At 52.9% G+C, this 16,844-nt stretch overlaps 1 protein-coding gene across 4 annotated transcripts in view; it reads right to left on the bottom strand.

Moving 5' to 3' along the window:
• Positions 1 to 2,710: 2,710 nt before the first annotated feature.
• RIPK2 (receptor interacting serine/threonine kinase 2) overlaps positions 2,711 to 16,844 on the bottom strand; it is a 39,222-nt gene continuing 25,088 nt past the window's right edge. For 2 of the 4 annotated variants that reach the window (XM_084864788.1, XM_084864791.1), the window contains 5 exons: positions 14,919 to 15,004; positions 11,469 to 11,555; positions 10,512 to 10,599; positions 7,327 to 7,476; positions 6,003 to 6,404 (listed from right to left, as the gene is read on the bottom strand). In XM_084864788.1, the coding sequence (XP_084720914.1) occupies positions 6,067 to 6,404; positions 7,327 to 7,476; positions 10,512 to 10,599; positions 11,469 to 11,555; positions 14,919 to 15,004 (749 nt within the window). In that variant the 3' untranslated portion in view covers positions 6,003 to 6,066. Of the gene's footprint in view, positions 4,223 to 4,299; positions 4,585 to 6,002; positions 6,405 to 7,326; positions 7,477 to 10,511; positions 10,600 to 11,468; positions 11,556 to 14,918; positions 15,005 to 16,844 lie in introns of those variants that run through there. The other 2 variants (XM_084864789.1, XM_084864790.1) reach the window with 2 other exon arrangements.

Here is a 16,844-nt window from a genome sequence, read left to right as displayed (position 1 = left end):
TTTCGGCCTGGGAGAGTCTATTTTGAAGAAGTGGTGTTAGAACACTCAAGGGCCCAAAGAGCCCCATGTGGCTTGTGAGCCGCCGACCACTGCTCTAGCCTCTTCTATCTCAGAAAACGGGATTACCACACAACCACATTTTAAAGCTCAGACCTTGGGACTTGTCTTGAAGCCTCTCTGCCCCATCCCCACTCCCGTGGACAGTCTAGTTCTTGTCCTTCTTCCGGGCACTTGTCTGCCGCCAAGCCCCTGCTCCCAGCCATACAGCCTCCCCCCATGGTTATGTGGCCTTGGGGTTGGAGGGATCAGACGCAGACCCTATCGATGGTTTTTCTAAGTGTAATGGAGCATGTGAAGCGAGAGGGTGATGGATGGGCTTGCCTTAAATACCAAGATGTTTAAGTTGACATGGCTGCCAGGCAGAGATGCTGGTCTCGCAGCCCAGGAGTGCAGTGGGGATGGAGAACGTTGTTGCTGAAAATACCCCTTTGGAGGTAGAATGACAGGACTAGCGATTCCTGGGACCTGACGGTGGGGAGGGAAGCAGGCTGTGGATGGCAGTGAGGCGTGGCAGGCAGCTGGATGTGGCCTTCCCTGAGGAGCCATGGGGTGGGGAGGCGAGTGTCCAGGTCAGAGGGGAGCCACTGATGTCTACGTGCCCAAACCCAGAGGGTTGGCGGCCAGAGAAAGGGTGCAGAGCACAAAGGCAGGAAGGCCCAGGCCAGACTGGTAAGAATGCCTGCAGCCCCCGGGCCTGGAGAGGAGCCCGCGCTGGAGATGAACAGGCTGTGGTGTCTCTGAGGGAGAAGCCGCTGGAGGAGCGCCATGGGCCACGTCACACCACGCCCTGGCGACTCCCTGGCCTGCTGGGCGCCTGCGCTCGGGCCCTGAGCAGTGCCTGGCACGCAGGCTCAGCTTTGTTTAATGAATCCTCGGTCTGTCTCTGCCACCCTGCACGCACATCTCTACGTCCGTTTACCGTTTTAACTGTGGGTGTGCACGTTCCTTTACGCCTGGAAGGGGGCGGCTGAGAGCACGGCCAGTCCTGGTTCTCTCCAGGCTGGCGGTCCGGACTCAGAGCCTGGCACACAGGCCTGTAGAGGTGGTCAGCGCTCAGTCAGCCAGGACCAATGTGTCTGTGAGATACGCACATGTTGGTTCCCCCTTGGCTTGGGACCATGTTTTGTTTAGTGTGAAAAATGCAGATCTGGGCTTCAGTACAGCAGCCACATGTGTCGTCAGGGCCTCGGCAATGAAGGGGGAATCATCTGCTCAGTAGTAGAAAAGGTTTGAGAGCTGGCTGGGGTGGTCCAGTGGTTGCAGCATTGCTGACGACTCAGCAGAGACTCAACTGGTAGCTGGTCCCCTAGGAAGCCACTAGCCCCGTGACTCCTCACCATTTCCTCGTCTCTGTGTGGGATGATGACAGCACATGCTCAGAGCTAGTGATCCCTGCAGAGGCGCCGGACAGGGCAACGGCAAGAACTTGGAGGTGCTCGCTACTGCATTGCTGTTGACAGGTTCAGAAATCATCCCGCTCACGACCCCGGTCTATGTCTCTGGCTGGTGCTCTAGCAGGATCTCCAGGAACCTCCTGTCTGATGTCTCCAACTGGGGTCCACAGACCTCTCCAATGTGCTATATCCAGAACAGGTCTCTGTTTCGCCCCTACACCCAGCATCAACCCAACCCAACCCAAACCAATGCATCCTGAACCAACCCAACCAAACCAACCAATCCTGAACCATCCCAACCCAAACCAACCTATCCCAACCCAACCCATCCCAAACCAGCCCAACCCATCCCAAACCAATGCATCCTGAACCAATCCAACCTAAACCAACCCATCCTGAACCAGCCCAACCCAAAACAACCCATTTTGAACCAATCTAATCCAAACCAAACCATCCTGAACCAACCCAAACCAACCCAACCAAACCAACCCATCCCAAACTAATCCAACCAAGCCAAACCATCCTGAACCAAACTAACTCATCATGAACCAACCCAACCCAAATCAACCCATCCTGAACCAATCCAACCCAAACAAAGCCATCCTGAACCAACCCAACCCAACCCAAACCAACCCATCCTAAATCAGTCCAACCCAATCCAACCCAACCTAAATCAACCCACCCCAAACCAACCAACCCAATCCAATCCAAACCAACCCATCTCAAACCAACCCATCATGAACCAACCCAAACCAACCCATCCTAAACCAGTCCAACCAATCCAACCCAACCCAACTCAAATGAACCCACCCCAAACCAACCAACCCAACCCAAACCAAACCAACCCAACCAAAACCTACCCAACCCAACCCAACCCAACTAACCCAAACAACCCAACCCAAAGCAAGCCAAACCAACCCAACCCAAACCAACCCAACCGAAACCTACTCAACCCAAACCAATCCATCCAAAACCAACCAGCCCAAACCAACTAACCTAAGAGCCCAACTCCGTCTCTATCCTCCAGGCCGCGGTCGGGATCCAGTGTCAGGAACAACTCCCGGACCCGCAGGGGGCGCCCGGAGGGCCGCGGTGCTGCAGTGGGCGGGGGCGGGGGGGGGGGGGTCGGCAGAGCATATGAGGGGTCACAGGGCAGCGGTCACAGCCCTGGGGACCCTATACGTGCAGATTTGACAGTGCGCTGGGCCTCTAGTTCTGAGTTTAAAAAAGAAGAAAGGCAAAAACATGATAAGAGGTGTTTGGCTGACAGCCGTGTCATTCAACAGTGACATGTGACTGCTGCCACGTGGCTCTCGGTTTGTTAGTGATATGGACGGACCCTGTGCTGGCGAGAGCTCCGGGGGGGGGGGGCCCAGTCTTCAGAGGGACACAGCCCTCGGAGGGTTTGGGGAGGGGGCACAGCCATGGGGGCTGGGCCACAGTCCTGGGGGATGGCTGTGAGTCAGCTCCCACCATCAGGGGGGTTTCCAGAGGAATGCCCGGTGCTCAGCCTCCGGGGGGGACTGCGGCACATCCAGGCGCGCTGGTCCGTCCACCAGCCTCGGTACTGCTGAGTGACGATGTGAGTGACGAGGAGGGAAATGAGTAAGTAGAACCGTTTTCCAGGAAGAGGACTAGAAGGGAGGGGCGGCGAAGGGAGGGTTTCGTTTTGGGGAACCGAGAGTTCTGAGGGGAAACCCTCAGGGAGACAGGGGCTGGGGAACCAGGCTCCGGGCTTCAGAGGAGAAACCTCTGCTGGGACTGAGTTCTGGTGGGACGGCCAAATGCCAACATAAACCAAACCAGGGCTGACTGCCAGGGGGTGGCGGGGTCAGGACAGGGAGGGGTGGGGGGTCAGGACGGGGAGGGGCGGTGAGCGGCTGGCTCAGCTCAGCCTGTCCCCACCTCGCTCTGCCCCGCACCCGGCCGGCTCCCTGCCTTCCTCCGTGGAGAGCCGGCTGTGGCTCCGGGTGACAGCTCTCCTGTCGGCGATCTTCCTAAAACACCAAGTGTGATGGCGCTGCCAGAGGTCAGGGTGGCTGCAAAACGTGAAATGTGCCCTCGGAGGTCCGTCCGCGACGAGGAGCCAGAGTGGCGCTGGGAGACGCCGGCTCCCGCACAAGCCCCACTTTTAACGTGAGGCCAGGCCGGCCGTGGGGTGCGTGTCCTCCCCGTGGCAGTGCCATCCAGCTCCTCCGCTCGGCACCAGGTCCGGACTGCGCGGTCGCTCCTGCGCGCTGCAGCCGCACCCGCGTCCTCCTGCGGGCGCCCCCAGGCCCGGCGGGGACCCCGCTCTGCACTCCGCTCCCTCCGGGAAAGCCGAGAGCCTCCGTGTCCACATGGAAACCACCGCCGGCGGCACAGGCAGACGGTCCTTTTCAGACAAAGAGCAACTTGGAGAATGAGAAGAGGGTGTGTGCTGTGTTGGGGTGCAGGGCTGAGCCCGAGCCTCTTCTCTGTCCACAAGGGGTGAGTGACGGGGTGACATCTACTGAACCAGAAGGCGGAGGAGGAGCTCCAACCACAGGCCAGAGTCCAGGCCGCAGGCGCAGCAGTTCTGGAGGCTGACTGCAGGTCCCCGGACCGGCTCCCTCTGCCTCACCGCGTGGCCATCAGTCCTGGCAGTGCTCCCTGATGGCCAGTCACAGGGATGGCGGACCACACGCAGTGGCGGGAGGCCCAGTGTTCAGATCAGACGGAATGGAAGACCATGGCAGAGTTCACGTTGCCACCAGAGGAGCACATCGTCAAACCGATACGAAGGCCGACTGGAAACCAACAAGATTTAAAATAATTGAGACTTTAGGATATGTGTACAGAAAGGGGAAAACCTTCAAAAGAAAAGACACTTTTCCCTCGATTTATTGAACTTTATTGAACTTTAGCCTCGCACTTTAAAAAGGACAGGCGCAGTAACAGAAGCTCCCCACGCTCCGTCTCTCACAGAAATTCCGCATTCCACAGGCACCACAGGCGAATGTGAGCTCCAACACGGAGAGGGAAATACATGCTGTAGTAGAGTCTTTAGTTGCCTCAACGCCATCCGTCATCTCACTTTTCCTCATGTTCTCACTGAGGGTGCAGAGCCCGAGAGCTGTGCTTTCCCATCTGTCTTGTGTCAAGCTTTTTGCTGACATCGCAACAAACATTTTCAGAAAAGGACATTCATTATTCCTTGTACATTTTCACTTAGTGACATAACCCAATTAACCAAAAAAGAACTCACTGTATCTTTAAAAAAAAAAAAAAAAAAAAAAAGCCGTCCTGCCGGTGTGGCTCAGTGGTTGAACATCAACCCCGGAACCAAGGAGCAGGGTTCTATTCCCGGTCAGGGAACATGCCAGGGTTTCAGGCTCGATCCCCAGTAGGAAATGCAGGAGGCAGCCTATGGATGGTTCTCTCTCATCAATGTTGCTATTTCTCTCTCCCTCTCCCTTCCGCTCTCTCTAAAAATCTGTAAAACATATTAAAACGAAGGGAAAAGGAAAAAGTCGGCTGCGGCATTACGCAGCCGCTGGACGATGGGCGAGGCTCTGCGTGACAGGCCCAGAGCAGCTGCTGCTGCAATGCCGTGAGGAGACGCCTCCCGGGGAGGGACGGAGGAGCAAGGACCAGCACCTGTGCACACCCAGGCTGTCGCCGAGGTCAGAAACGGAGGTAGAAACACATGTTGAAAGATGAATACTTTTCTTTATATACTTGTATTGTCTTACTCATGAAACAAGTTTTAAAAGAAGAATTCAATAAATAACATTTAAAAATGCAATCTGGCCCGGCCAGCGTGGCTCAGTGTTTCGAGTGTCGACCTCGGAACCAGGAGGTCATGGTTTGATTCCTGGTCAGGGCACATGCCTGGTTTCGGGCTCGGTCCCCAGGAGGCAGCCGATCAGTGATTCTCTCTCATCATTGATGTTTCTCTCTCTCTCCCTCTCCCTTTCTCTGACATCAATAAAATATATTAAACACAAGAACATATTCTGGAGCAGTCTAATGCACACCCTGTGGGGGAGGCCGGAGCGGAGGGCCGGTCAGAAGGGCGCAGTGCAGACGCCAGGCCGCTCACACAGCCATGAGAACCCTGTGACGTGAGGCGCTCCCATGGGCGCGCCGAAGCCGCAGTCACCGTGCCAGGAAGCGCAGGCACGTTGGAGATGGCTCGGTGCCCAGCCGGTGGTGGCGCTGGTGGGCGCACTGCTCCAGGCACTACAAACAGGTCAGGGGCGGCTCCCAGTCCCGCACACACCTAGCTGTCAGCTTCGCTCCCATCGCGGTGTGAATGGAGGCAACCAGTCGACGTTTCTTCCTCCCTCTCGCTCTCCTCTCCCCTCTCTCTAAAATCAGTAAAAATAAATATGACAAAAAAAAAAAAAAAAAAAAAAAAGCTTCAATTAACCAAAGAGACAAAAATTGAACTATGTAGCAAAATGCATACCTTCTACTATTTTAATTTTAAAGACTGTAATGTCACGAAGGAGGCTAATATTTACCTGAAGGAGAAACTTCATTAAAGCTACTAAGACTCACATGGATTTCATAAAAACAATCTAATCAGGGCCAGAGAAATATAAAATACCTTTTAATAAGCTGACTTTTCTTCTTGAAGGCGAGTCCCCTATACGCTTTTATTCTGAACCAAGAGTAGGGATGGCGGCCGGGAAGCCGGCAGGATTTCCGGGTAGGGCTGGAGGCCCAGCTGCTTGTTGTCCTTGAGCTTCTGCACTATGACTCTGGCGAAGTCCTCTCCCTGGATGTCAGTGGTGTCCAGTAACTGCCTGACCTTGGCGGTCCTCGTGGGCTTGGTGCTGACGAGTTCGTAGTCTTCCTTCATGATCAGGTCCCGGGACAGCAGGGCGTCCAGCGCCTGGTTGAGGCAGGCCTCGGTCATCTGGCTCACGACCTCCTCCCTTTTGCTCTGGATCCACTGCTGGGCCACCCCGGGCTGCGGGCGCTCTGTACGGTGCCGGCGGGAAGGCGAGGACAGACGCGTAAGGCGGAAAACAAGATGGCAATAAACACGGAGGCACACACCTGTGTCACTGTGACTGCGCTAACGTGGAAAGCCAGCATTTGGGGGATGCTGTTAATTTTCTCTTCTCGTCCCTCCCGGAAAAGCACTCGCTTTTTATCTGCTATAAATGGTGGGGCAAAACCATTTTCCAGGTTTTAAAAAAATGTGTAAAAGATACCTGCATTTAGGGGTGTCGAACTCAATCAGAGAAGGGGCCAAAATCTAAAATCCAGCCTAAATCGCGGGCCGAATGGTTTACTGAACAGTCATAAACTGACGATGTCATAAACTGACAGCGGAGTGCAGTGATGACAGCGCGGTGCGGGCCACATTGCAAGGCCTGGCGGGCTGGATTTGGCCCGTGGGCCGTGTGTTTGACACATGTGCCTGCATTTGTTAGGTAAACAAAAGCAACTTTGTCTTCAGTAACGTTCCCGGTCACCCCCCGTGCCCAGCCGCCTTCCCTCCCCAGACCTTGAAGGATCGCCACTGAGCTGTGACATATGGCCCCTGAGCTGTGACATATGGCCCCTGAGCTGTGACATATGGCCACTGAGCTGTGACCGCGCGGCCCCTGAGCTGTGACATGTGGCCACTGAGCTGTGACCGCGCGGCCCCTGAGCTGTGACCGCGTGGCCATTGAGCTGTGACATATGACCCCTGAGCTGTGACCGCGCGGCCCCTGAGCTGTGACCGCGTGGCCCCTGAGCTGTGACACACGCGGCCCCTGGTGCTGGGGCTGGAAGTGCTTCTCGACTGCAGAATGCACGTGTTTGCCATCTTGGGGAGTGAAGACAGAACCACTGACCTGGCAGACCTACTGAGCAGAGTGTAGAGCTGATGCGTGTCGCAGCCGAAATTTACCTAAATTTCCCTCGGCTGAGAGGGGGTGTATTGCCAGGGAGCACGGGGCGGTCTCCTGGTCACAGAACAGGGCCGTGGAAGCCGCGGACACATCATCACTGTTGTGGTTGGCCGGGCGGGGAAGCAGGGCCGGGCCGTCCGGGGTTTTTCCTGAAAGACAGCATTGCCGCTGGGGGAGGGCGACCCAGCTCTCCTGCAGCTCTGGGCAGCATGGTCACACGGGGAGGACAGCCGTGTCACACGGGGAGGAGAGCAGTGTCACATGGGGAGGAGAGCAGTATCACATGGGGAGGACAGCCGTGTCACACGAGAAGAGCCGTGTCACACAGGGAGGACAGCAGTGTCACACGGGGAGGAGAGCAGTGTCACACGGGGAGGAGAGCCGTGTCACATGGGGAGGAGAGCAGTATCACATGGGGAGGACAGCCGTGTCACACGAGAAGAGCAGTGTCACACAGGGAGGACAGCAGTGTCACACGGGGAGGAGAGCGGTGTCACACGGGGAGGAGAGCGGTGTCACACGGGGAGGAGAGCGGTGTCACAGGGGGAGACAGCCGTGTCACACGGGGAGGAGAGCAGTATCACACGGGGAGGACAGCCGTGTCACACGAGAAGAGCAGTGTCACACGGGGAGGAGAGCAGTGTCACACGGGGAGGAGAGCGGTGTCACACGGGGAGGAGAGCGGTGTCACACGGGGAGGAGAGCGGTGTCACACGGGGAGGACAGTGGTGTCACAGGGGGAGACAGCCGTGTCACACGGGGAGGAGAGCAGTGTCACACGGGGAGGAGAGCGGTGTCACACGGGGAGGAGAGCGGTGTCACACGGGGAGGACAGCAGTGTCACACGGGGAGGAGAGCCCTGTCACGGGGGGACAGCCGTGTCACACGGGGAGGAGAGCGGTGTCACACGGGGAGGAGAGCGGTGTCACACGGGGAGGAGAGCCCTGTCACACGGGGAGGAGAGCGGTGTCACACGGGGAGGACAGCAGTGTCACACGGGGAGGAGAGCGGTGTCACATGGGGAGGACAGCGGTGTCACGGGGGGACAGCCGTGTCACACGGGGAGGAGAGCAGTGTCACACGGGGAGGAGAGCCCTGTCACACGGGGAGGAGAGCCCTGTCACACGGGGAGGAGAGCAGTGTCACACGGGGAGGAGAGCCCTGTCACACGGGGAGGAGAGCAGTGTCACACGGGGAGGAGAGCCCTGTCACACGGGGAGGAGAGCAGTGTCACACGGGGAGGAGAGCCCTGTCACACGGGGAGGAGAGCGGTGTCACACGGGGAGGAGAGCGGTGTCACGGGGGGACAGCCGTGTCACACGGGGAGGAGAGCAGTGTCACACGGGGAGGAGAGCGGTGTCACACGGGGAGGAGAGTGGTGTCACACAGGGAGGAGAGCGGTGTCACACGGGGAGGACAGCAGTGTCACACGGGGAGGAGAGCCCTGTCACACGGGGAGGAGAGCAGTGTCACACGGGGAGGAGAGCCCTGTCACACGGGGAGGAGAGCAGTGTCACACGGGGAGGAGAGCCCTGTCACACGGGGAGGAGAGCGGTGTCACACGGGGAGGAGAGCGGTGTCACGGGGGGACAGCCGTGTCACACGGGGAGGAGAGCAGTGTCACACGGGGAGGACAGCAGTGTCACACGGGGAGGAGAGCCCTGTCACACGGGGAGGAGAGCGGTGTCACACGGGGAGGAGAGTGGTGTCACACAGGGAGGAGAGCGGTGTCACACGGGGAGGACAGCAGTGTCACACGGGGAGGAGAGCGGTGTCACACGGGGAGGAGAGCAGTGTCACACGGGGAGGACAGCAGTGTCACACGGGGAGGAGAGCAGTGTCACACGGGGAGGAGAGCCCTGTCACACGGGGAGGAGAGTGGTGTCACAGGGGGGGACAGCCGTGTCACACAGGGAGGAGAGCGGTGTCACACGGGGAGGACAGCAGTGTCACACACGGAGGAGAGCGGTGTCACACGGGGAGGACAGCAGTGTCACACGGGGAGGACAGCAGTGTCCACCCTCTGCTGCTCGAGCTGCGTGCACCCCTGGGCTGGGAGTGAACGCTCCTGAGAACAGGAGGGCTTACCCGAACGCTTTCCCGGACCCTCCCTGCTGTGCCCATGTGAATGACACATCATGGATCTTGCTTCTCTCGTCGCCCCTCCCTCCTCTGTGTCTCCGCAGTTGGAACCGTCCTCTACTCGGTGTGTGACATGTTTCCCACGTTCTCCTTGTTACCCTGTCACTGCAGGCCTCAGCGGCCACCTCTTCCCAAGTCCGAGTAATCACCTCCTCTGACTTTATGGAACCTCCGTCTCCCATTTTAAGCAGCCAATTGGGCATGGCCCTCATGCATGCTGCTGAACACCTCACTGAAAACATTACAGCTTAACACCTCAACTTTAAACCGTCTCATCACTAGCACCAACGCCCTCCCAGTCCTGGCTTCTGTGTCCCTCCTGCCAGAGGGGGCCTCAGTCCCCCCTATCGGGGACCCCCGCCCCTCCTGTGCTCTGATCAGGCCTCGTCTCCCAGCGGCCCCCCGTCTCCTTGCTCTCCCCACTGGAATGGAGTCCAGCTAGGACCGGACTTCCTGCAGCAAGGACTTCGCCGTCACTCCCTTGCTCAGAAGCGTGCAGAGGTGGCTCCCACCCAGGGGAAAGCCAGACAGCGCAGCCAGGTCAGCCTCACCACACCTGGCCTCCCCATCCGTGCGCCCCTCAAACCCGAGCCCCAAGGCTGTCGCTCCGCCTGGAAGCGACAGGTCCAGTCTCCGCCAGCAAGTTCTTGGTGATGGCAGAGCCGAGCGGAGCGACATGAAAGCACGGACCAGAACGCCTGCTCTCAGCACGAAGTGTAGCTCCTGGCCATGGGGCCCAAGGTCCCTGAGGCTGCTGGAAGACACCCCCCCCCCCCCCCCAGCTCCATCACCTCCCCTGCACCGCCTGCGGCCACACTGTGCACACGCAGACACTGCTCCTCTCTCAGAGACTGTTCCGTGCCTCCCTGTACTGCCCAGCAGCCTGCCTTCCACTCGGGAGGGGTCCCATACTGTGTCCCTCGTGAACATGCGCCATGGTGCCAATGGGAGACGCGAGCCATACAAACCAACTGTTTGCCAAGAACACCAGCTTCAAAGAAAGTGGGAAACTGTGAGCCGTGCTGACTACGAACGTACGTACCAGCTGCACAGTCACCGAGCGGAGGCGCGGACAGGAGCCCGGCGGGGGAGCTGCTGCGTGCGTGATGCCGAAGAGCCCCGCACGATTCCTGTGGCAAACAGGGCGCAGGGTCAGGTTAGAGAAAAACCATTTAAACGGGATGTAGCTTTCCTTCCTAAACAGTTCCTGCTTGTGGCTTATCATAATCAAAACGACAGTTATAGCTTACAAAGAAAAAACCACATAGTATAGCAAATAAACAAAAACCTGATTTTAAAAATCCACTTAAATTGGGGGTGTACAATAATTAAATACAGTAGAAATCATAGCTTTCCCAGGATTTGCTATATGATTTTAGAGGCTCTGCACAGCTTATGAGACATTTGAAATCTGCAAGTCTGGTTACCTAAGCAGGTGCCTCCTCTGCCCACATCCACCCCCGGGGCCCGCAGTGCGGAGTCCCGGACACGCCTCGGGCGCCGGGCTCCCCGGTGACGTCTGTGTCTCTATCTAAGGGCAGCGCGCTCTGAGAGCGGGAGGTGGATGGAAAGCAGATCTAAAGACCATGTGCCGTGTGGCAGTGCTCATTTGAAGGTCTTTTCTGAATCCGTAAAGTGAACATTGTGTTCTTAAGAGAAGGCACCGATGCAGTAAGCCCGGGTGAGCGCCTCTCAGACCTTCCTGGTGACAGCATCACCGTGGCGCCCTCCTCCCGGGAGGGGAGGACAGGCAGACGGACAGTGAGAGCTAGGTCAGGACGGCCCAGCACCGGAGCCACGTCCCCCCGCCGGCCCGCGGGGCAGAGAGCCACAGGCCGCGGGCCGGCTGGGCGAGGCACAGGGGCCGGAGGAGGGACTGCCAGCTGGCACGGCCCTGGGCACGGCCTTGGGCACCGCAGATCCCAGGACCTCCCAGGATAAGACGGGATCACCGTCCCTGTTCTCCTCACGCTCTGAGTTTATCGGCCAAAGTGTTTACCTCCTGTGGACTGTGGCTCAGAGAGAGGTTCAGAGACGCCTCCGAATTCCTGTCACCTGAGCGGACGGCACTCAGAGCGCTCTGCACCTGGAGCGGACACATACATGTGCTTTAACACGAGCAACAAATCACATGAGTAAAATTCTCAAACAAATCAGCTTATCCCAAATGGTGATCTTTGTTTTAACAATTTCTTTATGAAAAGCCTTAAATTTATATTCTATTCCAGGCCCCGTGTGGGTGTGTCACTGACATCCACACACCGGTGATCTTACCAGTGTGATGGCAACGAGATTCCTGTCCTACGAGTTTCACAGTACTGATATAAGGATTTAAAATATATATCTTTTTTATAGGTTTCAGAGAGGAAGGGAGAGGGAGAGGGAAAGAGAAACATCAATGATGGAAGAGAATCACTGATTGGATGCTTCCTACATACTACTGAGGATTGAACCTGGAACCAGGGCATGTGCCATGATTAGGAAATGAACCATGACCTCCTGGTTTATAGGTTGACGCTCAACCACTGAGACACACCAACCGCACAATATAACTTTTCTTTAAAAAATTAAAGAAGAACTATAACAACTCTAAGTGAAAACAACACAGTAAGTTAAAAACTGATGAAAGTGATGCTATTATTAAATGACTAGAGGCCTCGTACACAAAATTCGTGCATGGGGCGGGGGGTTCCCCTCAGCCCACCCTGTGCTCTCTCACAGTCTGGGAGCCCTCGGAGGATGTTGACTGACGGTGTAGGCCTGCTCAGTCAGACATCCTTAGTGCTTCTGCCACCACTGCTGTGCTTGCCAGCCGTGAGCCTGGCTTCTGGCTGAGCGGTGCTCCCCGTCAGAGAACACTGACCACCAGGGGGAGCTCCTGCTTGAGTGTCTGCCCCTCGTGGTCAGTGTGCATCATAGTGACTGGTCATTCTGCCGTTCGATCCATTTGCATATTAGCCTTTTATTGTATAGGATATTCAAGTACTTAAAATTGTATAACTTAAAGTACTTTATTTAAAAAGCCAAAACTTCTAAAAATTAACAGTTTTAAATATAGATCCTAATATGAGTTGTTTGGGGACAAAGGAACTGGAATGGTTCTTTTCTACTTTAAAACCAAGAAAGCAAGTCCTTCTGACCACCTTGCTTAGAAGAAGAGAAAGTTATGAGGAAAGAAAAGAGAACTAGAAAGATAAAGCAAAAATAAATGCTATTGAAGTTTGTATTTACTAAGAGGAGAAAATGGAATGTTCTGGAAAACACTGTCCCTCCTCAGAAGTGGGTAAGTCAATAAAAAGTTATCAAAAGCATTAGCAAAGCTTCTCTTTAGTTCCTTAGAACACTCAGGCTCCAGCTAGCATTGTCCCAGCAGTTCTTAGTTGGTTAAGGGAAGCCGTTTCCTTTATGCGTGTCCCTTCTACATCACAGGCTGCCAACCGACCCTGCAAACGGGATCACGGCAAGGGCTGAGCTGTGTTTCCTCTGCCCCCGAGGGCTGCAGTGGCTTTTTAAACAGCTTTAATGTTCAGAAAACCCTGTGGTGTTGGGTCCTTTCAGTTCTCATCCGCACGAGCCAGGAAGACAAATGCCCTGGACCCACATCAACAGAGATAGGTCTACACAACATCCAGAGACAGGATAACAAAACAAAAAAGCAATTTAATACACAAAATAAAATGCACTTAATAAAAGTCCTACAGCTTAACTTGCTATACATCACAGAAAAGCCAAGGATACTGGACAAAGAGAAATGTAAGAATCTACAGATTACTCTGAAGATTTAGGGAAAACACATATGGATTAAAAAGTTGATTTAGGGAATTCATTGGCATTCATGACATTCTTTTCCCCCCCTTTCTGTCTTATTTCTTTTCTTTCCTCTCTTTTTTTCTTTCTTGTTGAAAGTATTACAGATGCCCACTTTGTTTTTTTAAAAAATATATCTTTTTTTTTTATTAGGGTATTATATGTGTACATATCTTATCATTATGCCCCCTCCCCCCCTCCATATATAAGAAAGGGAGAGGGAGAGAGCGATAGAAACACCAATAATGAGAGGGAATCATTGATTGGCTGCCTTTTGCATGCCTCACACTGGGGATTGAGCCCTGACCAGGAACTGAACTGTGACCCTCTGGTTCATAGGTTGGATGCTCAACCCCTGAGTGACCCGGCTGGACATGTTTGTTTGGCTTTTCTATGGAACCCCTCCCCCCGCATCCACCCCTCCTAGGCCTTCACCACTCCATTGTATGTGTCCATCTGTGCATGTAAGTTCTTTGGTTCATTTTCTAAGTGAAAACAACACAGTAAGTTAAAAACTGATGAAAGTGATGCTATTATTAAATGACTAGAGGCCTCGTACACAAAATTCGTGCATGGGGCGGGGGGTTCCCCTCAGCCCACCCTGTGCTCTCTCACAGTCTGGGAGCCCTCGGAGGATGTTGACTGACGGTGTAGGCCTGCTCAGTCAGACATACTTAGTGTTTCTGCCACCACTGCTGTGCTTGCCAGCCGTGAGCCTGGCTTCTGGCCTGGCTTCTGCCACCCACTCACCCACCCCACCTTCCCTCTGAAATCCGTCAGCCTGTTCCATGCTTCCATGTCTCTGGATCCATTTTGTTTGTCAGTTTATTTTGTTCATAAGATTTCACATTTGAGTGAGATCGTGTGATACTTGTTTTTCTCTGACTGGCTCATTTCACTTAGCATAATGCTCTCCAGGCCCATCCCTAAAAGATAAGAGTTCTTTCTTTGTTACTAGCTGCATAATGTTCCCTGGTGTATATTACTACAGCTCTTTCATCCACTCATCTGCTGATGGGCACTTGGGCTGTTTCCAGATCTTAGCTATTGTAAACTGTGCTGCTACGAACATAGGGGTGCATATATCTTTCTGATTTGTGTTTCCAGCTTCTTGGAATATATTCCTAGAAATGAGACTACTGGGTCAAATGGCAGTTCCATTTTTAATATTTTGAGGAAACTCCATACTGTTCTCCACAGTGGCTGCACCGTCTGCATTCCCACCAGCAGTGCACAAGGGCTCCCTGTTCTCCACATCCTCGCCAGCACTTGTCATTTGTTGATATTAGCCAATCTGACAGGTGTGAGGTGGTACCTCATTGTCATCTCTCTGATAATTAGTGACTCTGAGCATTTTTTCAGTAGGTCTCTTGGCCATCTGGATGACCACTTTGGAGAATCCTGACACATTTCATATTACAATGTAACAGACAAGAGTTCTGGAAATGCCTGGAATCTGTGCCATCAGAATGGCATGGAAAAGCCCTCAGTGACAGAGGACAGCATTTATAACCTCTGACAAACTCCTCCCCAATACTTAGCCCATCCTTGTGAAAAGTACACAGGTAAGAATTAAGAGCTAAACTGAAAGTCATGGTTGTTTAAAGTCTGATTTCTAGCATTTCATTTAGCAATTATTTACCTTGGTTTTCTTTAGTTGCAAAACAGCTTCAAGAAAAGTTATCTCTTCATATGTTCTCAGGACTGGCTCAAGCTCTATTAAACATTCTAAATAAGAAAAAAAATTGCATCTAGTCATTAAATTGAATAATATAGATGCTAATATTTAGCTGATAAGTCCCTAAATCAATTTTTCCCACTAATGACAATTGTCTTAATAGCCTTTATTACAGGCATAAAGATATCATATATACACCATAAACAAAAGTAAAGGTAAATGGATTAAACTTAAATATAAGACCTAGAACAATAAAACTCCTAGAAAAAAAACAGGCAATAAACTCTTTACATCAGTCTTAGCAATATCTTTTTAATATTCAGATTTTCGTAAAGAAGCAGCATCTAGCCTCAGCATGTCCCATACCTCTCTCTAAAAGGCCCCAGGCCCAGCATGTCTCCTCAGACAAGGACAACTAAAACAAAAACAAGTGGGACTACATAAACAAAAGTTTTTGCACAGCAAAGGAAGCCGTCAACAAAATGAAAAGACAACATACTCAATGGGAGAAGATATCCAAATAACCTATCCTATAAGGGGTTACTATCCAAAATATACAGTATAAGGAGCACATACAACTGAAAAGTGGGCAGAGACCCTGAACAGACATTTCTCCAAGAAGCAAACACAGATGACTAATGGATATATGGAAGTCCTTGGCATCACTAATCACCATGGAGATGCAAATTAAAACCACAATGAGGCATCACCTCACACCTGTCAATGTTGATCATCAATAATCAAAAGTAACAAAAAAGAAAAAGAAAAAATCAACATATAGGAAGTGCTGGTGAGGATGTGGTGGGACTATAAATTGGTGCAGCCCTGTGGAAAGCAATATGGAGTTCCTCAAGAAATTAAAAACAGAACTTCCATATCACTCAGCAATCCACTTCTAATATATTTTTTTATTTTATTAATTTTTTACAGAGATGAAGAGAGAGGGATAGAGAGTTAGAAACATCGATGAGGGAGAATCATCGGATCAGCTGCCTCTTGCACACCCCACACTGGGGATGTGCCCACAACCAAGGTACATGCTCTTGACCGGAATTGAACCCGGGACCTTTCAGTCTGCAGGCTGACGCTCTATCCACTGAGCCAAACCGGTTTCGGCCCCACTTCTAATATTTATCCAAAGCAAACAAGAACCCACATCTGAAAAGATATGCACACTCCTGTGTTCACTGCTTGTTTACAACAGCCTGAGGGGAGCAGCCTGGTGTCCGCTGACAGGGAGGGGTCAGGCTGCGGTGCACTCCCTAGTGGAACGCAGACCAGCCACGCAGAACAAGGAATTGTGCCATCTGAGACAATAGGGTGGACCTCGGGGTGTTATGCTAAGTGAAATAGCTAAGACAGAGAAAGATAGATGCCATATGATTTCATATATACGCGGACTCTAGAAACAATAGATACAGAGAACAAACGGATAGTTGTGAAAGGGGAGGGGAGTACGGAGACGGAAGAAATAAGATAGACATCTAGATCAAAGGAACAGAAACAGAACTGAGAGTCTAAAGTTAAATCCTTCCCATTTTGACAAAATTGAAAAGGACATTTAATGGGGACAGGATAGTCATTCCTGCCAATGGTGCTGGGACAGACGGAGAGCCACATGGACTTACTCTTCCCCTCATAAACTTACTCTTCTCCTCACACCAAATGTGGACTTAACCGGAAACAGAACAAGCACAAGTGGAAATAGAGGAGAGAGTCTTCATGCCCTGGGTTAGGCAAAGAATTCTTAGACAATGACATAAAAAACAGGGTCCATGCAAAATTGATAACTGAACTTCAAAATATTGAAAACTATTATACTTCAAGAGACACTATTAAGAAAAATGAAGTGCTGGCCACAGACTGACAGACCACTTCTGCATGTCCCGT

This window comes from Pipistrellus hanaki, assembly GCF_964339955.1.
Source record: "Pipistrellus hanaki genome assembly, chromosome: 17".
Lineage (NCBI taxonomy): Eukaryota > Metazoa > Chordata > Mammalia > Chiroptera > Vespertilionidae > Pipistrellus > Pipistrellus hanaki.
The sequence above is the reverse complement of the archived record's forward strand: the minus strand, read 5'-3'. Positions and strand labels throughout refer to the sequence as shown.